The sequence below is a fragment of the Protomyctophum parallelum genome, assembly GCF_964188405.1.
Source record: "Protomyctophum parallelum genome assembly, chromosome: 1".
Taxonomy (NCBI): domain Eukaryota; kingdom Metazoa; phylum Chordata; class Actinopteri; order Myctophiformes; family Myctophidae; genus Protomyctophum; species Protomyctophum parallelum.
Window position 1 is genome coordinate 81,954,660 of NC_139697.1, and position 24,099 is coordinate 81,978,758.

Here is a 24,099-nt window from a genome sequence, read left to right on the forward strand (position 1 = left end):
AGACCATTGAGAGCTTTATAGACAAGTAACAAAATTTTAAAGTCAATCCTAAAAACAACCGGAAGCCAGTGCAGTGATGCCAAAACTGGAGTAATAAAATTATGTTCTCTCATCTTAGTTCTAGTTAAAACTCTAGCTGCTGCATTTTGGACAAGTTGTAATCTGTCAGTCGTTTTCTTAGGGAGTCCTGAAAAGAGTGCATTGCAGTAGTCAAGCCGAGAAAAAACAAAGGCGTGGATTAGCGTTTTTGCATCTTCCAAGGACAAATAGGCTCTGATTCGTGCAATATTTCTAAGGTGAAAAAAGGCAATCTTGGTAACATGATTAATGTGTGAATTAAAGTTCAATTCAGAATCAATAATAACCCCCAGGTTCTTTACTGTACTGTTACTTTCTACAGTCAGGTTGCAAAGTCTGCTAATTATTGATTATTTTTGCTCGCTAGAACCGATTATGAGAACTTCTGTCTTATCCTCATTTAGCTTGAGAAAGTTCTCACTCATCCAACATTTGATGCTAGACAGACAGGTCAACAGCGGGTCTAAAGCACAGGGATCGTCTGGGGCCACAGAAAGATATAGTTGGGTATCATCAGCATAGAAATGAAAATTGACTCCGTGATTGGTAATGAGTTCACCCAATGGCAGAATGTACAAGGAGAACAGCAGAGGACCAAGAATCGAGCCTTGTGGGACACCAGAACTGATGACGTGTTTGTCTGAGTCAAACTCGGCTAGATTGACAAAGTAACTTCTGTTTGAAAGGTAGGAGGAGAACCAGGACAGGGCCGTACCACACAGGCCTATCCAGTGCTCCAGACGCTGTATTAAAATTGAATGATCAATCGTGTCAAATGCAGCCGTTAAATCTAGAAGTAAGAGAACGGATACATGTTTCTTGTCAGCAGACACCCTAAGATCATTCATTACTTTTACAAGTGCTGTTTCTGTGCTGTGACTTTTCCTAAAGCCAGATTGGAATTTGTTGTGCACATTATTGTTCTGTAGAAATACATCCAATTGATGAGAGATGCATTTTTCTAAAACCTTGCCCAGAAAGGGTAGATTTGAAATGGGTCGATAGTTACCCAAAACAGAGGGATCCAGATTATGTTTCTTTAGTAGGGGCCTAACTACGGCCGTCTTCAGTGAGTCTGGGAAGACGCCTGATTGTAGAGAGCTGTTTACAATTTTTAGGATATCTCCAATCACACTGTCTAAGACCTCTTTGAGAAAGGTGGTGGGAATTGTATCCAATGAACAGGAGGAAGATGTCATCTGTGATATGGTTTTGCGGAGTTCGTCTTCATCAATTGCGCAAAACGATAATAGGCTCCCCCTGGAGAGATCTACCCTGGGACCGTTAGCTGCTGTTTGAAGGTTTGCACAAGCAACAGCACCATTCAAAATATCAGCTCTAATGTTAAAGATTTTGTTATAAAAAAAGCATGCAAACTCATTACACTTAGCTTTAGAGGCCGGGAATGACTGCTTGTAGGACTGGGGGGGGTTTAAAAGTCGATCAATGGTAGAGAATAGGACTCTGGCATTTTTCTTGTTCTCGTTAATAATGCCAGAGAAATATGCCTGCCTTGCTAGACGCAGGGCTTTGTTATAGGCGACTGTTGACTTTTTAAGAATCTCTAGGTGGGTGGTGAGTTTATTTTTTCTCCAAGCTCGCTCAGCTCTACGACATTCTTGCTTCAGTGAGCGTGTATGCTCATTTAGCCAGGGCGTCACTCTGGTGTTATGTTTCTTTTTTGTTTTCAAAGGAGCCACTATATCAAGAGCTGACTCTAGTTTAAGATTACAAATTTGAACCATATCATTTACTGGGGGAGTATCAGGCAGGGGGGGGCCCAGATGACGAGGGAACTCGTCAGCTGCAGAAGAGCTAAAAAAACGCTTTGTTATGGTATATTCAGTGATGTTTTCCTCTAGATCAGAGACAGTCATATTAAAACACAGCAAATAGTGGTCTGATAGCTCAGGCCTTTCAATAGTCCTTTCCACAGTGATGTTCATCCCTCTAGAAATCACCAGGTCCAGAGTGTGCCCATGTTTATGTGTAGGCCCAACAACATGTTGGATAAACTCAAAGGAGTGCAATAACTCTAAGAAACCCATAGCCACAGCATCTGTAGCATCATCCAGGTGCAGATTAAGATCACCTGAGATAAGAGTTCTGTCATAGTTAGTGGAGCAGATAGATAAAAGTTCTGATATTTCTGTTAGAAATATTGCTTTACTGCATTTTGGCGGGCGATAAATGCTAATCATTGGCATAGAGGATTTACCAAGTAATATAGTGGCCTGGTATTCAAAGGATGTAAAGCTGCCCAGGGTCAGAGCCTTGAATTTTAATGTGTCTGAAAAAAATATTGCCAGTCCACCTCCTTTCTTAGCCTCGCGAACAGAGTGAATGAAACTGTAGTTTGGGGGACAGGCTGGCGCTAGGAGAAAAGCTCCATCCGAGCCAAGCCATGTCTCTGTTAGAAAGATTATATCTAGCTTCTCTTTACAGATTATATCATTTACAGAGGAGGACTTATTTGTTAGTGACCTGATGTTAAACAAGGCAAGGTTAAGCTTGTTATCACATTTAGTGGGAGGAGTCTTGGGTCTACAGGGAATATTAATGAGACTAAGGTTTGATGGAATGACTGTACGTGGAGTGGAAATTAAAATGAATGGAGTGGAATGATGAGAACGGTGATGGGCAGGGGGCATGTTGTGTTACTAACAAGTAAGACGCGAGAACGCGGGAAGCGAACGCAGATCGTAAATTGCAATAACAATTAGAATAAATTACGAATTAGTGAGAAGTGTGTGGTACTGTGAAATTAGTGAAAACAGGGCCGCCACGAGAAGGCTCAGCACCGCTAACCCCATAATATATATATATATATAATATATATATATATATAGTGTCGTTGTTAACTCATCGATTGCGCAAAACGCTCTAAAGCGTTTTATTAATCTCGAGCGCCGTCTGCGCATCACGCTCTAAAGCGTTTTATTGGTGTTTTTACTGTATACTGTACATCAACTTCTCTGACGCCCGGACAACACATAATGTAACACTGATCATCTCCAGAAAGATCCGCTGTGAGATCCGGGAGTTTAAAGCCCCCCACCTCCTGAAAAGAGGCCTGGTCTAACCACATTCCAGGCATGCCGTATCCATTACGACGTACTGGGGAGGCGGCATCGCCGTCCTGCACACGGCATAGACCAACGCAGATCAGGGGATCTAAAATGGAGCTACCCATTTTCTAGTGTGTGTGAAATTTGTGAATACACTCGATTACCCTTCCCCTCCTGTTTCTACATGGTTTCTCCCGAGGCATCTCTCCATCGCATTACAGTTTCTTCCCCCCCCCCCCACTCATTCACACAGATCCACTCGACACAGCCCTCTCTAATTCTTTCCAACGACAACTCACCGGTCTGCCGCCTCATTCTCGGAAATATAAACCCGTATATAAACCAAGAATAATCTCCAACGGTCGATCGCCATTTCACGCACAGGTATACGCGAAACGAATGACGTATTCTCGAAGGACCGCCATAGGAGAAGCAGTATACATCTGACCAACTGTCTTTTTTTCGCCGTCGCGTCAGCCATGTTTGGACAAAGAAGCAGTATACTAGGCTAGCAGATATCACACCGTGGAACCCCCCCCACACTGCGAGTTGCGATCGATCGTTTTGCAGTTTGCAATGCTACTCTCATTCTCGGAAAAAAGATTCTCGGCAGTTGATCACCATAATCGCCATAGCGCCTTCGCCAGCCAATTGCAGTGATAAGGCGTCTGGGACGTAATCGACCCGTTTGTAATGGATAACTAATACAATCCTAAGCTGCGGAAGCCATCGTGTTGTCTGTCATTTTGTCGAAATCACAGCCAGCCTGGCTACGCTTATCGCTCCTGTGGTTCATGTCCAGACATGTCGTGGAACCCCCCCCCCCCACTGCGAGTTGAGTCGCTCCTGTGGTTCATGTCCAGACATGTCAACCTCTCAAGTCACTGTTATGCTATCAAACGATCTGTTGATTTTGTTTACTGAGACAATGATCACATATGTGCATAGAATCATCATCATCATGACGTTATCATGACAGGCAGATATAAACATAAATAAATTATCATATACATACTACACACTGAATGAAAGCCCTAAATGTCTAATTTTAGGAGGAAAACAAATAAAATACACATATCCCATACTGTTTGTCAATACTAGACTATTGAATCCATTTCATTTATAAAATTCTCTTTTTCAGAGAGAACTTTAGCCCATTCTGACCTGAGATCAGATTCATACGAGGTTTCCACTGGACACACACTGGTCTGATTAGAGAAAGCATGGACCTATAGAACTATTATTCACAAAATAAGGCATATAGCGACATGTACATACTATAATACCGTATGAAACAGAAGACTCTCTGCTTTCATAAGAAAAAAACTAATACTGTAATAATAATAAAAATCACACCCATGTGAAGTGAGCAGTGCAATGTTGTGAAGTGAGCAGTGCAACATTGCACTGCTCACTTCACAGGGGTGTGATTTTCATTATTATTACAGTAGAAGTATTTTTCTTATGAAAGCAGAGAGTCTTCTGTTTCATACGGTATATAGTATGTATAGGCCTTATTTTGTGAATATTTAGTTGTCAGTTCCTTGTCTTGTCTAAAATACTCTGAGGATTTCAGAAAATGCATGGACCTGAAGAACCATTATTCACAAAATAAGGCCTATAGCGACATGTACATACTATATACCGTATGAAACAGAAGACTCTCTGCTTTCATAAGAAAAATACTTCTACTGTAATAATAATAAAAATCACACCCATGTGAAGTGAGCAGTGCAATGTTGTGCAACATTGCACTGCTCACTTCACAGGGGTGTGATTTGTATTATTATTACAGTAGAAGTATTTTTCTTATGAAAGCAGAGAGTCTTCTGTTTCATACGGTATATAGTATGTACATGTCGCTATAGGCCTTATTTTGTGAATAATGGTTCTTCAGGTCCATGCATTTTCTGAATTCCTCTCTGGTGGGCGCAAGCTGCATTCAACAGCCAATTACTGACAAACTATACATGGGACCATGTGTATTTGTTTTCCTCCTAAAAGTAGACATTCAGGGCTTTCATTCAGTGTGTAGTATGTATATGATATTATTTGTGTTCATTTTTATATCTGTCTGTCAATGTCTGTCAACTTCAACCTTCCATATCTCTGCTGTTTTTTCAAAAGAGCAGCGTGCAGTGAAAAGCAGGTTTTAGAAAAAGGTCAATATCTCCAGAATGGAAGATGGTAGAATCATATTTTTTTTTTTAAATTGAAGTGGACTAGTTTGGCTTCCTTTTGATTTATGCAATGTGCGATGTGCTATAAGAGGCCCCTCGCTGTGGGCCCCTAAAAAGTTAAAAAGTCCAATGTTAATCGCTTAGCAGAAGCAATCCTGAGTAGAATTTCAAAAGTTAGCAATCAATGTGTTAAGCAGCGGCGGGTGGTGTAACAGCGAGCAAGTTACAGACAGTGTCGTTGTTAAGCAGCGGCGGGTGGTGTAACAGCGGGACACACAGACATTCAGTGTCGTTGTTAAGCAGCGGCGGGTGGTGTAACAGCGGGACACAGACATTCAGCCCTTGCTGTCTAGCTGCGCCCTCTGGTGTGTCGTTGTTGAGCAGCAGTAAACAGGACTGTGACTGCTTAGCTAACGTTAGCCCATATGCACACACTAGTACACATAGCCTAGTTACAGACAGTGTCGTTGTGACAGTATTATTTTTATGTTGGGCCTAGTACAGCAAGTTACAGACAGTGTCGTTGTTAAGCAGCGGCGGGTGGTGTAACAGCGAGCAAGTTACAGACAGTGTCGTTGTTAAGCAGCGGCGGGTGGTGTAACAGCGGGACACACAGACATTCAGCCCTTGCTGTCTAGCTGCGTCAGCCCTTGCTGTCTAGCTGCGCCCTCTGGTGGCGGGCGGGTGGTGTAACAGCGTGACACACAGACATTCAGCCCTTGCTGTCATAGGCCTACTAAGTGGCTCATTGCGTTCGCAATAAGAGCTGTGATGTGATGTGATGTGATGTGGTTGTAGGTCCAAGCACGATGCATGGGGGTTTCACATAGAGGGGGCTAGTAAGCTGGATAGTGGATAGTGGAGATCAGGTGGCGTCATACGGTTGAGATGTGGTGGGAAATGTTATCTGTCAATAGCTGAATACCTGTGCGGTTAAGGTGGACTAGGTCACGGTACAGTGATGGGGTTTTCCAGAATGTATCAAAGTTGCTGATGTAGCCGTGGCCGCAGGCTAGACAGAAATTGCGCAGCCAGTTGTCAGCAGATAAAATGCGGCTGAAATTTTCGGGGCCCTTCATGAGGGTGGGAATTAATCCTGAAAATATAATAGATTTCTCTGTATTAATGAGAGCATCTGCTAGTGCCTCATAGTCCATCTGCATCTTAGCAGAAAGTCTCTGCCTGATGTAATTTGTGCCTACGTTGATGATGATTGTGTGGGCGGAGCGGTGGCGTTGAAGAATGTTGGGAATGTATGTGATCAAGTCAATGATCTTGGCACCTGAATAGGAATATGTGATACAGTTAGAGATCGATACTCCTCGAATAAGTGAGTCACCCAAAAGTATGTACTCCACTGGGGGGGAAAGGGGGTGGTGCGTATCATTAGTGGAGATCGAAGCAGCTGAGCGAGTGTGGAGTGACGGGGACACAGCTGGACTTGATGAGTGCGGGGGGGGAGGTGAGTGCACTCGGCCAGGTGCAGTGGTCGCGTCACCTCGCGCTGGGTGTATGGCTGATAGGGAAGCAGCAGTCCTGGTAATACTGGGTGAAAAACGACGGGGACGCTTACCTTCCCCGCCGTTGTATGTAAGTTTGGGAGTCGAGGTAAGAGAACGGGTCGAGGAGTCCGAGGAGGAATCTGGGAAGTTGCGTTTCGCTGGACGCGACAACGAGCCTGTGCGATGAGGATTCCTATAAGGGTTTGCCATAGCCGACAGCGGTGTGAAGGTGTTGGAGCACGGGAACAGTTCAGCCATGCTGCAAGCCTCTGATCCTGATGGGTCGAAGAGGGGAAACGCCTGCCTCCGGTGCTTTCCCTTGACCACCGAGGACCAGGGATCAGCGCATACGGGCCCCGGCTTTCGCTTTCCGGTCCCCGAAGCACTGACTCCCGGCACAGCGGCAGCCGCAGCGGGTGCACGGGGCACAGCGCCGGCTCCCGGAGCCTTCATTGACCTCAGGCGGTCCTGGAGGAGCGATTGTCGCAGGAGAAGATCATTTACAAGGTTCGATATGGAGCGGAGCTCATTCTTGATGGCAACCATTTCCTCCATCCTGGGAGGCATCATCTTGGATTATGGTGACAGTGAGATAGGACCAAAAAACTCTCTCGTGGGCTCACAACTAGGAGCGGTGAGTAATAATCCAATAGAGTGTTAGCATCTAGGCTAAAAAAAAAGAGCCAGCTAAACAAACCACCAAAACTAGCTGGCACCAAGGCTACAAGCAAACCTCCGCCAGCTAGCAGGCAGCAATAACAGTCCGATAGTTTGAGTAAAACTGAATGATCAGCAGTGCTGATCGCTGGGATTGTAAGTTTGATACAAAGAGATAGGTCCCCGGGCTAGAATCCAGAAATTTGGTATAAAATAGTTTAGTGGAAACTGTTAAAAAGCGTTAAAAAAGTCACTGTGTGACAGAGCGTCGTGTGAGCGTCTGCACAGCCGGGTTGCCAGGTTCGTTAGGTACTCCTCAGTCCTTCCGGATGAGCAACAGCAAAAGTCCTACTCACAGTTCTTTAATTGTCAGATGATTTACTCCTCAGTCCTTGTTGAGGAGCAACAGCAAAAGTCCTACTCACAGTTCTTTGTCAGATCTGTAGAACAGTTCGTGAGATGGTGAGATGTGATGAAACCGAGCAGACTGCAGGAACGTCGAATCCTCGTCAGGAACACACTCCAAAACACAGTCTTTTAGAATGAGCCAAAGTCTCCCCTTGTTGAGAAACTACACGCTTTCTTCACTCAGTCCAAGCACATGTTACTTTACCACTCACTTAAGACTTCTTATAATTCACTCAAACAAAACAAACACAAGAATCATGCACTGTGCATCAAACTATCAGAAAACTTCCACTTCACTTCTGTGTCATGTCAACCTGTGTCAGGTCTTACACTCTCTTCCTCACACTGTTCAGTACTTTTTCACTCCTTCCCTATTCTCTCTCCTCCCCACTTCACCTAATTGAGAAACCCCCAATCAGAACACATCACTTGATCACACACACCAATCAGAATGAAGAACTCCAGTACCTGGTTAACTGTCTAATTTACTCTTGGCTCAGTAAACTCATTAACCCTGGAACACACCTGTTTAACATTGCACCTCGTTATTGGGTTTTTTCCACAGTCTCTCCTATGCATTTTACCCTTTAACTGCTATGAACGGCATGCTTCGTTTTTCAACATAAGTCCTGTAGCCTACTAAAACCTATTTATTTAGAGATCTATTTATAACAGACAACTTTTGATTAAAGGCATACATTTTTAACTTAGTCAACTGTTGACTTGTATTATGTATTAGAATATTAGAATAAGGCTAAGGGCATGAAATAACCACTGGGCTACATGAATAAATTCACTAATAATTATCAATAAAGGCAAAAAGCCCAAAACAAATCTTTAAAAAAAACGTACTGTCTGAAAATGCATGCAGCCAACCCATTTGACCATTTAACACGGCAGCCGATACCCCTTTAGTGGTCAGATGGGTGGGCCACGTACACTTTCAAGATTTTCATGTGGGCCCAGATCCAGAAAAGTGGTATAGGTCTTGTTATATTACAGAAGAGAGCCATAAGAATAATAAATAGATCTGAATATTATGAAGCAACTTGCTCTTTATTAAAAATAATATGCTACAATTCTAAGATATAGTAGCTCAGAAAACTGTTTTATTTGCCTTGTAAACACAACAGAAATTGCTTCGAATCTGCATACTTACAACAACTGTTCCCAGATTTTTCTTTCATTTAATGAAAGAAAATAATAAGATAAAATAGGGTATAGGCACTATGGGCTCCATTTTCGTTCGATCTTTCTAAATACACTGTTTGGGGATTTAGCAGTGGGGAAGGGGTGTTCCCCCACTAAACTATTCATTCATGTATAAGTGCTTAACAGCCTACCAACTAAGCACCTCAGTTTGACTCACCTGAGAATTTGAAGGCTTCGTAGAAACGTGAGAAGAGTAAAGGCCACTTGAAACGAGCAAAGTCCACAATGTCCTCCTTCACCTTCTGTCTGTCCAACCTCTTCTTGGTGTACACTCCCTGATTCATTGGAGAAAATGTTACAGCTACAGTACACAATGAAAACCCAGATTTCCAGTGTAAGTATACTCTATAGGCCTACTACAAATACATAAAAGGAGCAAATTACATGCTGATCTATTGCTTATTTTGTTAACATGCTTGCAAACGTGTTTTACCCAGACATGCTGTAGCAAAGCTAAACGGTAAAATCCTGTAACCCCCCCCTGGAACCCCTTCAAGGGCCCCTGGGGGTCCCCTAGACCCCAGGTCGAGAACCTATTTGCTCCAAAGCAAAGCAGGTCTTTATCTTAAATAATATATTTCCATTTGCTATTTCCATTTTACAAACAAATACAACAGACATACCTTTTTGTGGGTGTTGACGATGAGCTGGGCCCACTTCTCAGCAGGCCTGGCCGAGGTGATCTCTCTGTCTGGGATGTAGGAGGGGATGAGAGTGAGCAGGCGTGCCTGCAGCATCTCACAACCATAGTCCACGTAGTACTGCTGAGAGGCCAACTCGGAAAGGTCCTCCTCCTGAGAAACACACGACTGGAGGTTACTTCAGTAACCATGGTTCGAAAACCATTGTTATTTTATTAGCCTGACGCTCAGCAGGAAATCTCTGCCAGGCAAAAAACACCCACTCCTCCTCCTCCTCCTCCTCCGCCCTCTTCCACCAGCCAACACCATGGAGTCATTGCTTACCCGTTCACAGCGGTACTCTCCAAACTTGACCCCTCGGACGACCTGCTGGTAGATGAGGTTGGTGGCCACGGTGTCCTCGGCGGGGCAGTGCCATGGCGTGAAGATCTCCTTCCTGAAGAACAGCCTCCAGGGGGCGTTCCTCTCCTGGGCGCCCTGCTCCTTGGCGTACTGCTCGCACTGGGACACGGCGTCCATCACATGGTCAGTGCCGCTGCCCAGAGACGACACCTAGTGGCACAGGGCAGAGGTGTTGTCCATTTTCTCTATGCCCTACTTCAGTGGTTCTCAAACCGTCATGTCAAGGACCCCTAAATTAATGTGTATTTGGCCACGGGCCCCCATTTGAAAATGTTTTGTGCCAAAATCCCCCATGCAAGATTTGTGGCGTTAACATTTTCAAACATAATTTATTCAGACATTTTCAAAGAATGTCAAGATGTTTTGAAAATAGCTGATATAGGGCCATCTTTGAGAACCCCATGTATTAGGACCACCATAACTCTGAGTGTACAAATGCAACCACCAATGCCCCATTTGCACACTCTTGATTATAACCACATTTGGGAACCACTGCTTTACACCACTGGCAACATGAGTGTGTATATCAGGCTTCATACCTTGTCAAACAGGGCGATGTATAGAGAGAATCCAAAGCGGTCACGGAGGCTGATCTTGTCTGCCAGAGCATTGCACAGTTCACTGGCTGTGGTGGCAGAGTCTGTCAGCAGCGTTTTGGTGGTGCCGTCCATAAACGTCACCGGTAACATGATGGGCTTCTTAGACTTAGTAGCCTGGCAGAGAAAAACACATGATAAAGTATCTGTGGAGGATGCGTCGTCCCTGACATATCTCTTCAAATGGGGGACTGCGGGCTAAATTTGGGGGTCCTTTTTTTGGAAACACTGATGTACAGTACCTGCAGCTCCAGCCAGGACGGAGGCTGGGTCCTGGTACGGTTGACGAACGTCCTCCTCAGCCTCTCCTCACAGTACGGAGCGTAGCCCGGAGGGCCACCGTGCATGAAGGTCCGCAAATACTGCACCAAACAAGTTGACAACCATTGAACAGTGGTGGAAAAAGTACTCAAATGCTTTACTTAAGTAAAAGTGTCAATACTGCAATGTAGACGTACTCTGTTACAAGTAGAGGTCCCGTATTCAAAATGTACTCAAGTAAAAGTTGCAAAAGTATCTGCATCAAAAATGACTTAAAGTACCAAAAGTAAAATGTACTCCCTATGCAGAATATCCCGTTTCATGTTTTCAAATGAATACAAATCTTTTGAAAATAGCAGATCTATAAGCTCACAATGCGCTGCGATGGTGGCTATTTTCAAATGGCCGAAATGTGTATAGTATATAGTATAGTATAGTGGTTATGTATGTTTTCTAATAATAATCTAAATCTACCCGTGACCACCGTATAGCGTGACGTCATGTTGTAGTTTTATTCATCGAAAACTGGACTATGAATAAATAGGCCTTAACGTTTAACTTTGACAACAAAAAGAGCCTCAAACGTTACATCAAGCTGATGAAATGCAATAGGTATCGTGAGTGAGCTTGTAGATCAGCTATTTTGTTGGAGTTTCGTCGTGTGTGTGTGTGTGTGGGGGGGGGGGGGGGGGGGGGATAGACCCCTGAGGGATCCCATGAGTTAATGAAATATAGGGGTTAAAGGAGAGCAGAGAGAGAGATGTCAACCAACTAAGCACTAAGGCATCTTCCTTGGAGACAAACATTCTAAATAATCATTATCTGAGTTTATGGCTACTCACCTTGACAAACTTTTCAGAGGGTGCGAAGCAGCCCACACAGAGGGAGAGCAGGATCCAGCCACGGGCATGGCTGCTCTTGGATGGATTCTGAGTGAGCTGCTTACAGATCTGGCAGTAGATCTCATCCCTGTGAGAAACAGACAGATCACATGCAGCAGGCAACAGTTATAAATTAGGGGTGTGCCAATATATCAATATCGTTATACTTCCTATTTTTTATTATTATTGTATTGTCCTCCCAATATTGTGATATTGACCCATTGTTTTGAACAGACAAGTTGTGGACAAGTTGCAAAGTCAGTGTTTTACTGTTTGGAGGAGGCAAGTTTCATGTAGCGGCCAATACAAATTGGCAGCTACAATAACCTTAATAATAGAGAAAATACATCATAAATAAATAATGAAACCAGATATAATCATTAAGGAACGTGTATGCATGTACTACGTGTACTATGTAAACTCTTAATTTCCATTTTCCAGCCATTCAGTTTAAAATAATAATAATAATTTGGCGCCCCGAGGGGTTGCGACCCCCAGGTTGAGAACCCCTGTTTTGGTCTAGGAAACCAACACTGCCTCGGTACGGGGCTCGGGCATAGATCACCTGAGGGCAGGTCTTAGGATGCCTCGGTACGGGGCTCGGGCATAGATCACCTGAGGGCAGGTCTTAGGATGCCTCGGTACGGGGCTCGGGCATAGATCACCTGAGGGCAGGTCTTAGGATGCCGTTGCCTCGGTACGGGGCTCGGGCATAGATCACCTGAGGGCAGGTCTTAGGATGCCTCGGTACGGGGCTCGGGCATAGATCACCTGAGGGCAGGTCTTAGGATGCCTCTGTACGGGGCTCGGGCATAGATCACCTGAGGGCAGGTCTTAGTATGCCTCGGTACGGGGCTCGGGCATAGATCACCTGAGGGCAGGTCTTAGGATGCCTCGGTACGGGGCTCGGGCATAGATCACCTGAGGGCAGGTCTTAGGATGCCGTTGCCGATGATGAAATGGAGCTTCTCCAGGTTGGAGGTGGGCCGGTCCTCCAGCATGCTGTTCCCCTGAAGACCGTAGTCCACCTCGGTCAGCCGTCTAGTGACCTAAGCATGGTGGAGAAATTATGCACTTTTTTGGGTAATGTATTATGTTTGCCTCTGAAGATGTAGTGGAGTAGAAGTAAAAGCACTGAAAATTGGAAATACTAGTACCATTGAAATGCTCAGCAAGATTTGAATGTCTAATCATTGTACGGAAGAAGATTTTAAGACGGTGAAGAGAGTCTCACCTCCTCCGCGATCTTGGACTTCCTCTTGAGGGTGAGGGACACTAACTTGTGTCTGACACTGTTCCTCTTCTGGTTGTCTGTGGAGGTGTTCTGTAAGACAGATACAATCACAGTGACTGTGTCATCGTCCCAATTTGAAGTGAGACAAACACAAAGAGAATAACTCTTTCAACGAGCTGTGCCTGCTTCTCAACCTATTCCTGGGCGTGACCACCAAAAATAATCATATTTGAATTTTGAATCCCGATAAGCACTTGGAATGTAGGAGTTGAGGCATTCAATTTATTTTGACAAAACAATTTTGGCCAATGTTTTACCAGTTTTTATATTATAGCTTGTTGATTATTTTGGTGCACTGAATGCTCTTTTTATTTCATTTAGTTTTTAGGTATAAAGAATGTCTTAAAGGTTTTATGACATTCATTTTCATTTCTTTTTCTTTTTTCTTTTAGGTTTTATGACCTCAATTACACCCCAAAAACCTGAACATTCAGTGGATTTTCTGTGGTCTGAAGTTTTCTTTGGGGTTTTTTGGGCCTTTTGAGCTACAATGAAAACAGGCAACATAGTGAAACATCTGCATGGCAAATCCCATTGACATATATGGGATTTGCAGTAAGTGATGTCACTTACTGCCGGCAAATCAGAGCACCTGTTTGAGCCAGAAAACCCCAGATCACAGAAAATCTACTGAATGTTAAAAGTTCATGTTTTTTGGGTGCAATTGAGATTAGAAAACCTAAAAAAAACAAGAACAATTCCAAAACCTTTTTTTTAATGTCACAATCCCTTTAAAAGTCCTTAAATTGTTACTGCTACGCCGATGACACACAACTGTTTCTATCCTTCCCCCCCTCTGCCACTCAGGTGGAAGAGCGCATCACTGCATGCCTGGCTGACATCTCACAGTGGATGTCCTCCAATCACCTCAAGCTGAACCCAGACAAGACTGAGCTTCTCTTCTTCCCAGCTAAGTCCTGCCCTATGCGGGAGCTAACTATCTCCGTAGACAACGCCCTGGTAACGTCTGTCCAAACAGCCAGGAACCTCGGTGTTGTCCTGGACAGTCAGCTCTCGTTCAAACTTAAAAGCTCACATCACAGCTGTCACTCGATCCTGTAGGTTCACACTCTATAATATACGACGAATTAGACCGTTCCTCACCCAGGAATCAGCCCAGCTCCTAATCCAGACAACAGTCTTGTCAAAACTCGACTATTGTAACTCCCTCCTTACTGGCCGACCAGCATGTGCACTTAATCCTCTCCAGCTGATCCAAAATGCCGCAGCTCGCTTGGTCTTCAACCAGCCAAAATTCTCACATGTCTCCCCCCTGCTCCGCTCCCTCCACTGGCTCCCGGTCGCTGCCCGCACAGAATACAAAACTCTGATGCTGGCATTCAAGGCAACCAAAGGTATGGCTCCCCCATATCTTGCAAGTATGATTGAACCCTACAAACCCTCCCGCACACTCAGATCAGCCAACGCAGGGAAGCTGGAAGTACCCTCACTAAAAACGCCGGGACAACGCTCCACACGTCCCAAACTCTTCTCCCTTCTGGCTCCAAAACTGTGGAATGCACTTCCCATTGCAGTCAGAACTGCAGCATCACTCCCAATCTTCCGCCGTAGTCTGAAAACCCACCTTTTTAGACTCCATCATGGCCCATAGCACTTACCCTACCCCCTTAGATAGCATTTCTGTAGACTTAGATAGCATCTGATACAGACTTATAGCATGTTATGTAGACGGCACTATAATTGCATTGTATATAATCATAGCACGCCATAGTACATATGTATAGCATAGTAGTATATATATATAGTTTATGTATAGTCTCATAATATAGATATTCCACTGTTACTTTCTTAGCTTACGCATGTTCTTATGATAAATGCTTTTGTGATGTATTCCCATGCTTTTGTTCTTGATTATTGTAAGTCGCTCTGGATTAAGAGCGTCTGCTAAATGCCTAAATTGTAAATTGTAAATTGTTACTTAATTGTCATCTACACAAGTTGAGAACCACTGCTCTAGAATTACATTCACTCCCTTTCCTTTAGCTGAGCTCCTCTCCCTCGTCTCTCACCTCTGCGTCGACCTGCAGCTCTTGCAGCTCTCTCTTGTAGGTCCTCTTGCCCAGAGTTTCGTAGATCTTGGTCATGACGGGGATCTTCTCGCTGCCGTCAGTGATGGCCACCTCATACTTGGGCTCTGGAAGGTCACCCATGAACCTCAGCACTGTGATCCACACGGCCAATGCCGCCTGGAGGTTGGGGGAGAGGTGCAGGAATGGAGAGGATGAATCTGAAAACCCTTTTATGAATCCCATTTTGACCTGGAAAGCATCTGTGTCACTTTGGCCATTATTTTATACCTTGGTTATTCAAAAATAGCAAATTTACAAGCTTGTAGATCTGCTTTTTTTTATCTTAAAAATGTATGCAAATCTTTGAATATACAGTATAGGCCTATATATTTTTGCTTCTGGGGGTCCCTCCCTGGACTATTTTCAGATGGGTGTCCGCGGCCAAATACATGACATTTTGACATGAACCACTGATATAGCAATAACATAGGTTTGACAAAGACAAGTGGAATCGGCCTCAGGCGTTAATGAGTTACGATGCCTCCAATAGATATCGCTGTGATTTTACATCCGTGTCTACTGTTGGAGGCTCTGGATAAGGAAGGTTTCAGACTAAGGTTCATCCGTGTCTACTGTTGGAGGCTCTGGATAAGGGAGGTTTCAGACTAAGGTTCATCCATGTCTACTGTTGGAGGCTCTGGATAAGGAAGGTTTCAGACTAAGGTTCAAGGGTCCAACAGTCGGCCTTGAACTCAAACTCACAAGCTGGTCTCCCTCGTCTTCGTGGAAGAGCAGGGGCTGTTTCAGGGGTCTTCTGATGTAGGTGCACGTGGACACGCCCTGGAAGTAGGTGGCAGCAAACTTGGAGAAGGTGTACTCTGAGAGATCCTCGTCTTCCTCCTCAGGCAAAGGCCGAGCCTCGTTCGTCACTTCCTCCTCCGTCTCCTCACGTGCAATCTCCAGGTCCTGATTGGCCACAAAATAGTAAATAATGGTACAGACAGTCCAATAATAAGAAAGAATCTTCAAAATAAGTTCAAATCAGTTCAAATCTTCTTTCCGACTGCAGAGATATATCAATTTGGGGGTCCTTGGCACTAAACACGTTTGAGAAATACTGATTTATAGGCATTTGTAGAATGGGTAAAATGTTTAAAGCAAAAGGGGGCACCACCTCACGGGTGCAGTACTTAGTTCAGAGTCATTGGTCCGACAAACGACAACCTAATGTCGTGGAAATTTTGAGATAAACATTTATAATACTCCAAGTTACAGTTTGGTGCTGTTTCGGTGCTGTTTGTTTTATGACGTCACTGTCCCATTTGGTGAATGCCTTGAGGCTATATGTTGGGGGTTGTCTGTGTGGGAGAGAGCTATAAAAGCTGTCGCTTCTTGTTACTCTGGGGAGCCAGACTGGGGTTTCCATGCACAGGTCGTGTAAGTCTGTCTTCTTACTCAAGTAAAATCCTTATACTCCATAACTCTGAATTATTGTGTTGCCTCATTATTCATTATTATGAATTGTCTTTTGAGCATATGTCCCACAGATTCCATTACACCTACCTCAAACCCTATACTATACTAACCTAACCGTAACCGCAAGCCCCACTTCAGCACCTCCCCCAGACAGTCCCTCACCTCAAACCCGGCGGGGGCTTGTCCCTCCTTGTTGGGCAGAGGCCCCGCGGTCCCCAGGAAGCCGAACATGCGGTCCACCATGTCCGAGTGGTTCACAGGCTGCTCCTTCTCGCGCTCCATCTGCTCCAGCAGCTCCCTCTTCCTCTGTGTCTCCTGCCTCTCCTCCCTCTCCCTCTCCTCCCGCTGCAGGGCCAGCTGCACCAGGCGCTCCTGGTGCTTCCGCTCGGCCTCGGCCTTGGCCCGCCGCGCCGTCATCTGGTTCCTCAGCTGCTCCTCCTCTTCCAGGCGCTGCAGCTCCGCCTCCACGCGCCGCTGACGCTGTTGTTTGTTGGGGACGGACGGGTGCAGCAGGCAGGGCGCAGAGAAATGCAAGGAGTCACGGAGGTGTGATGGGAGTTAGATAGAGAGAGAGGAAGAGAGAGATAGGAGTCAGGGAGGTGTGATGGGAGTTAGATAGAGAGAGAGAAAGAGAGAGATAGGAGTCAGGGAGGTGTGATGGGAGTTAGATAGAGAGAGAGAAAGAGAGAGATAGGAGTCATTTCCTGTCAGTCTACTGTATACCTATCCGTCTATAAAAATAATAATAAAATAAAGGCGAAAGCGTTTTTGAAAATATAAATATTCTCGCCTGAACTTTTTTTCACCTGACAGCGACGAAAATACAAAGAGTGTTATAATGAGTTTATATACCTCTGCCCTGAGCCTCTGGCACTGACGCCTGGCGATCATGCCTCGGGTGTAGGCCTGGATGGACAGCACGGCGCGGCGACGTCGCCGGAACGCCTGGCGCCCGAGGAAACCACGGCAACAGGCCTGGATGAGAGAGACCCGCAGCCGGGCCAACTGGTACCTCTTGTACAGCTTCCTCGACCTGACGAGGGCCTGGAGCCGCAAGAAGCCCAGCCGCATCTAAGAGAGGAGAGGGAGAGGAAACCTCCTACTGTATCTCCATATTCAGTTATTTCATAAATGAATGCCCTACTTGATCATACTACAGTGTCACACAAAAGCATCAAAAGTAGCAGATCCACAAGTTTGAGCATGTAACATTTTTGCTACTTTTGATTTTGAATCCTGAAAATAAAATCACATTTCGAAGCCAGGAAAGATATAGACCAGGGGTACTCAACTGACGGACAAATCTCTCCTAAGCTCAGGCCAGGCCAGCCACAGTCAATTTCAATTCAATTCAGGCAGTGTTGCTGCAATAACGACCTCTGGCAGAGAGCGAGTCTACCACCAGTGGAAGAGGAGATAAAGAGAAGAAGGTGGGGATGGATAGGCCACACACTCCGGAAGCCCAATACCAGCATCACAAGACAAGTCCTTACATGGAACCCACAAGGTAAAAGAAAGAGAGGGAGGCCGAAGAACACCTGGCGCAGGGACCTTGAGACCGACATCAAACAGTGTGGACTGACATGGAAACAGCTGGAAAGGAAGGCCCAGGATAGAGGACTCTGGCTTCAGGTTCAGGTGTATTTGTCATTTGTATAGATACAGAGTATACATACAATGAAATTTATTTTGCTCAGAGCACTCTCCGTCTTACATACACAGGACATAAACAAACATCTATAGTGCCAGAAAAGACAAAAAAACAGGAAAAGAAAAGTGCAAGTGAAGTGAAGTGCAATACAGTTCAAGGTCAGCTGTTCAGCAGCCTGACTGCCTGGGGGTAAAAACTGTTACTGAGACGGGTGGTACGAGATTTGATGCTCTGGTAGCGTTTTTTGGAGGGGAGTAGTTTGAACAGGGTATTTGCGGGGTGGCTGGTGTCTTCCATGATGTTATGGGCTTTTTTCATACTGGCGAACTGTAGTCGACGGCCTATGCTCCATAAAAACGAGTGATAGGCATAAGTAAAAGTAGTGTTGCTGCAGCACAACTACATTGTGTGTCTTATGTTAATGGCGGGAAGAAGTTAATAATATAAATAACATCCGATGGTACATTTCTCATGTGAAATTTCTGCAAAGGCCCCCAAAATGTCCCCCAAGGGCCCCCAAAATTCTGGTGTGGCCTGCCAGGGCGTATAACTCCCGGCCTGATTTGGAGTTCCACTCCGGGCCTGCACTCTGCACCCCATTATTGGTTGGGTGGAAGGGGATCTGATTTGTATATAGACCGTTTCTCACCCAGGAATCAGCCCAGCTCCTAATCCAGACAACAGTCTTGTCAAAACTCGACTATTGTAACTCCCTCCTTACTGGCCTACCAGCATGTGCACTTAAGCCTCTCCAGCTGATCCAAAATGCCGCAGCTCGCTTGGTCTTCAACCAGCCAAAATTCTCACATGTCTCCCCCCTGCTCCGTTCCCTCCACTGGCTCCCGGTCGCTGCCCGCACAGAATACAAAACTCTGATGCTGGCATTCAAAGCAACCAAAGGTATGGCTCCTCCATATCTTGCAAGTATGATCGAACCCTACAACGCCCGGGACAACGCTCCACACATCCCAAACTCTTCTCCCTTCTGGCTCCAAAACTGTGGAATGCACTTCCCATTGCAGTCAGAACTGCAGCATCACTCCCAATCTTCCGCCGTAGTCTGAAAACCCACCTTTTCAGACTCCATCATGGCCCATAGCACTTACCCCACCCCCTTAGATAGCATTTCTGTAGAGGACGCTGCGCATGGGACCGGACCTCTGTCTTATTCAAATAAATATTTGTGGACCTTCATCATTTCTAGTTGAGGACCCCTGATATAGACAATTGGTTCACATGCTAAACATTAGCTGTAAATTTCAAAATTTCTACCTGACCACCTGACGCCAGCCAATCAGAAGAGTGTATTTTCTTTGACCATGACATAACTCCATTGTTTTCACTGTATACAAATAATGTGTTTCCAATGTAACATGAAACCAATGTGGCGAGGTTTGCGGTGGAGGACTTTTAACGGACCAGGAAGCTAAAAACTAAGGGAGCAAATCCATAGCCCTACCACTGGGAACAAGAGACCCAAATAATATAGTATCTCCGATCAATCTGACTGATAAAGGCTTCAAATATTTGGGGATATATATTCCTTACCACTAGGAGGATTTAGTGAAGACAAACTTGACCCCCGTTATTAAACAGATTAAATTGGACCTAACCAGATGGATGGAGCTTCCAATATCCTTCTTGGGACGTATCTCCATTATCAAAATGAATATACTCCCTAGAATTTTATACCCTATGCAAATGATACCCAACGTCATACCCAACAGTCTTTTCAAAGATGTAAATAGGGCCATGTCAGCATTTATTTGGAGAAATAAACGCCCAAGAATGAAATTGGAAAAGCTCCAGCTCCCAGTGGAAAAGGGAGGATTAGCAGTCCCTAACTTTCAATATTATCAATGGGCAACAGTAGTGAACAATTTGGCAGAATGGGTGGAACAAGACCCCAACTCAACATGGTTGGATCTTGTACCACAGGGTTTTAACTCTATAGTGCTACCAAATCTACCATTCATAACTGATGCTAAATTGTTACCAGGTATTGGGGCAAATTTTATTGTGAACAACACCCTGAATACATGGAATAACATAAAGAGGGCATTCTCAATGTCAAAGAAATATTCTTTCTATGCACCGATTGTTAACAACCCCAATTTGATCCCCTCTTGTAATGACCCTGGGTTCAAGGAATGGCATACAGTAGGAATTCAGGTGATAAATGATCTATACCAGCATGGTACCTTGAAGTCTTTTGGACAACTACAGGAACAATATGGGCTAACCCGGATAATTGTTTTTAGGTATTTACAAATTCGAAGTTATCTAAATTCTATACCCCAGTATAAAGAAGGACATGGACCAGAGCAGATTGAGAGACTTGTTCACCAGGTCTGCCGGCTGAAGAAGAAAAAAACAAGTTATATATATCAAAAATTGATTACCATAAAGAACGTTAATACCAACATCAGCAGGCAGTCGTGGGAACGAGACTTACAAATTACAATTAATGACCATCAATGGAAAAAAAATATGTTAAATAGTAAAAAGATATGTTGCAACTACAAGCCTCAGGAAATCCAATTCAAGATTATACATAAACTACAAACTACTCCATATCAAAGGAGCAAATATGATAAAGACTGCTCTGGTACATGTCAGAAATGTAAAGAAAACGTGGGCACATACAGTATGTGCACCTAATGTGGCGCTGTCCAGTAATCCAAAAAAATTGGGAGGAAGTGAAGAACTACATTTCTACTATAACAGGGCTAAGGATCGAACTAGATCCCCTACAATGTATCTTGGGCTTACACCCAACGACACCTGAATTTAATAGATTTAAAGGTATATTCAGTGATTTCACTCAAAAAACCTTAGGTTTCGTTTTTGGCTGTGGGACCCAGCCTTTCGTCCAATCAGGATAGAGAGTCAAAAACGAAACCTAAGGTTTTTTGACCCCCAGGGGTTAACTGGGGACAGGGAGGAACTCCTTATATGGCCAGCACACTCTATAGTAGGGAGGATTATCACAACAAAACAAAAAAATAAGTGATATTTGAATTAAGTGAAATCACTGAATATACCTTTAAGAGAATCCTGAATATACTATGGTACTGTGCTAGGTTGTCAATACTACAATGTTGGATTGGGGATGTTGTTCCATCTGTATCGAGTTGGCTCCCACTAGAACGGCTCACACATGTTCTCCAAGGAGACATGGATGGATTCTTCTTGGTTTGGGGCCCAGTTGTGGAATACATGGGAGTAGAATACGCAGAAATATTATCAAGAGGTTTGGCAAATTAAGGAACTATTCATGTTAAGAACAAAGGCTTTATGATTTCTAAGACCACATGAATAATCATATAAGTAGTAAGAAGAAGATGATGTATGGACGTATGTGTGTATAATGTATGTAGGTATGTCAATGTCGGTTAGTCTGTATGTATATGTGAGTCATGTATCAGTTTGTACAAAAATGAAAAATAAAATGATTGAAAGAAAGGAAGCTAAAAACTTACGGTGTGGTAGTTCTTCCTGCATCGATAACCCCTCCATGTGTTCTGAATGAGTATCACAGCCCTCTTTAGTCGGAGGTAGTGCGTCCTGGACAGCAGTAGGTGAGACACACACACACAGACACAGTGTAACTCCGGAGTAGTGTAACAAATCACTGGTTTAAATGGAGTAACAGTATTTAAGTTAAGTAAGTACTTAGCAATTAGTACAGTGTAAGTGTTGTGAGCTACTGTCTGATCATAATTTCAAAATTCAAAGAGCATTCAACTGAATTTCTGAATTTCTATTCATTTGTGTCAGTACTGTAACTATGATTGCGTCTACTTTGATTGAAAGGTAACTGCAGACAGACTAGGAAAAGCACCAGTGGTGTAAAAAGTACTCAATTATTTTACTTAAGTATCAATACTGTAATGTAGACCTATACTCCATTACAAGTAAAAGTCCAGAATTCAAAATGTGCTTAAAGTACTAAAAGTAGAAAGTACTCACTATGCAGAATGTCTCATTTCAAGTTTGTATGAAAATATTTTTTAAATAGCAGATCTACAAGATCACAATACATTACATCGCGAGTCGCGACGCATTGTGAGCTTATAGATTGGCTATTTTTAAATGACCGAAAAGTATATAGCGTTGAAGTGGTACATGTATGTTTTGTAATAATAATAATCAAAGTACTGTAACTAGTAACTAAAGTTCTCAAATAAATGTAGTGGAGTAAAAGTACAATATTTGACTCTGAGATGTAGTGGAGTAGAAATAAGTAAGTATTGGAAATACTCAAGTAAAGTACAAATATGTCAAAATTGTACTTAAGTACAGTACTTATGTGAATGTACTTAGTTACTTTACACCACTGAGAAGCCCAGTATACCTCTTTGTGTTTGGTTTGTCTGTCCCTCACCTCTCCCTGAGTCCTCGTACTGCCTTCTGTATGAGGATGACCTTGTCAGTGATGGCCTTGTCCCTCTCCATCTCCAGCTGCATGTCATGGTGATCCTGACAACAGATACAGGTACAGGTACACGGCATGTCACGTCAACACTCTCAATGTACACTCTGTCGCATGATGAAACACCAGGTCTACAAACACACACAAGATCACTTGTAGATTTTTGGTGAGCGACACCATCGTTAAGACAAAGTAGAAGTCTTGCTATAAGCTCTGTTCACAGTTCACCTCCATCTCCTCCAACTATTAGGGGACTAACTATTAGGGCATTTGAATCAAATGCCCTAATAGTTAGTCCTCTAATAGTTGGCTTTCTGTTGTAAAGCTCTCTCATTGTCACTTTTCCTGCAAGATGTGTTTTTAAGCCTGTTAAAATAAGAAAGAGAAATATCCCCTAGGGCTAGGCCACAGTACCAACTAAGTCTGCCATACCACTCATGACCAAACAAAATGTGAGACGCCAGATGGGTTTAATAACATTGATAGGCAATATTAGGCCTATATGGTCAAATATGACATTAAGCCATTTAATTGCAACTTAAGTAATACTGTACGTTGCTAACCCCATCCCACCCCACTTGTCCCACACAAGTGATACTTCTGTCCTTCAAATGAACAGTTTGGATCTGGTCACCATATGTGGGAAACCTGCAGGGTCTTGGGACCTCAACATAGTTTTGGAAACACAAAAGCAATTTACTGCATGAAAAATCATGTACTGCTCAAGTGCTCATATGCGTGCACCTTAACAGAGTAGAAAAAGTATGTATTTATCTTGAAATGATTTTTTTTATGCCTTATATAAAGCAGATTGAATTGCTTTAGTGTATGAAATAAAAATATATACAAATAAACTTTCCTTTGGTGTGTTCACGTTGATCAAGAAAACCAACCTTGAGGAAAATCTTGGTCTTGCCAATCTGCCAGTCATCATGTTTCCCCAGCCTGGCCAGGACTATCTGCTGACAAGAACCTCTAAGATCCTCCTGGTACAAGAAGAACAATCAAACACAACAAGTACCTCTAAGATCCTCCTGGTACAAGAAGAAGAATCAAACACAACAAGTACCTCTAAGATCCTCCTGGTACAAGAAGAAGAATCAAACACAACAAGTAACAAGAATGATCCAAAATGTACAATGTGTGATGTTCCTAGAACAGTGGTTTTCACCTCAGCAAAATGATGGAGAGTTGGTAACCAAATGGTCCTATATTGGATCTTTAACTCTTGAGAGAGTAAAATGAAACCAAATGGACCCTTACGGTTCCATTTCGGTTCCAAGTCTACACAATTAGAGAATGTAGAATATTGTTATTGTGATCAACG

At 43.8% G+C, this 24,099-nt stretch overlaps 1 protein-coding gene across 1 annotated transcript in view; it reads right to left on the reverse strand.

Annotated features, from left to right (window-relative positions):
• The window catches only part of myo7ab (myosin VIIAb), a gene marked incomplete at its 5' end in the record, with an annotated part of 55,442 nt that overhangs the window by 17,748 nt on the left and 13,595 nt on the right, over positions 1-24,099 (reverse strand). Inside the window, 15 exons of the mRNA XM_083760124.1 lie at positions 9,263-9,380; positions 9,729-9,899; positions 10,071-10,298; positions 10,688-10,861; positions 10,987-11,106; positions 11,848-11,974; positions 12,808-12,935; positions 13,121-13,210; positions 15,211-15,387; positions 15,973-16,176; positions 16,849-17,166; positions 17,539-17,757; positions 21,820-21,904; positions 22,725-22,819; positions 23,666-23,758. Coding sequence (XP_083616250.1) covers positions 9,263-9,380; positions 9,729-9,899; positions 10,071-10,298; positions 10,688-10,861; positions 10,987-11,106; positions 11,848-11,974; positions 12,808-12,935; positions 13,121-13,210; positions 15,211-15,387; positions 15,973-16,176; positions 16,849-17,166; positions 17,539-17,757; positions 21,820-21,904; positions 22,725-22,819; positions 23,666-23,758 — 2,347 coding nt within the window. The remainder of the gene's footprint in view (positions 1-9,262; positions 9,381-9,728; positions 9,900-10,070; positions 10,299-10,687; positions 10,862-10,986; positions 11,107-11,847; positions 11,975-12,807; positions 12,936-13,120; positions 13,211-15,210; positions 15,388-15,972; positions 16,177-16,848; positions 17,167-17,538; positions 17,758-21,819; positions 21,905-22,724; positions 22,820-23,665; positions 23,759-24,099) is intronic.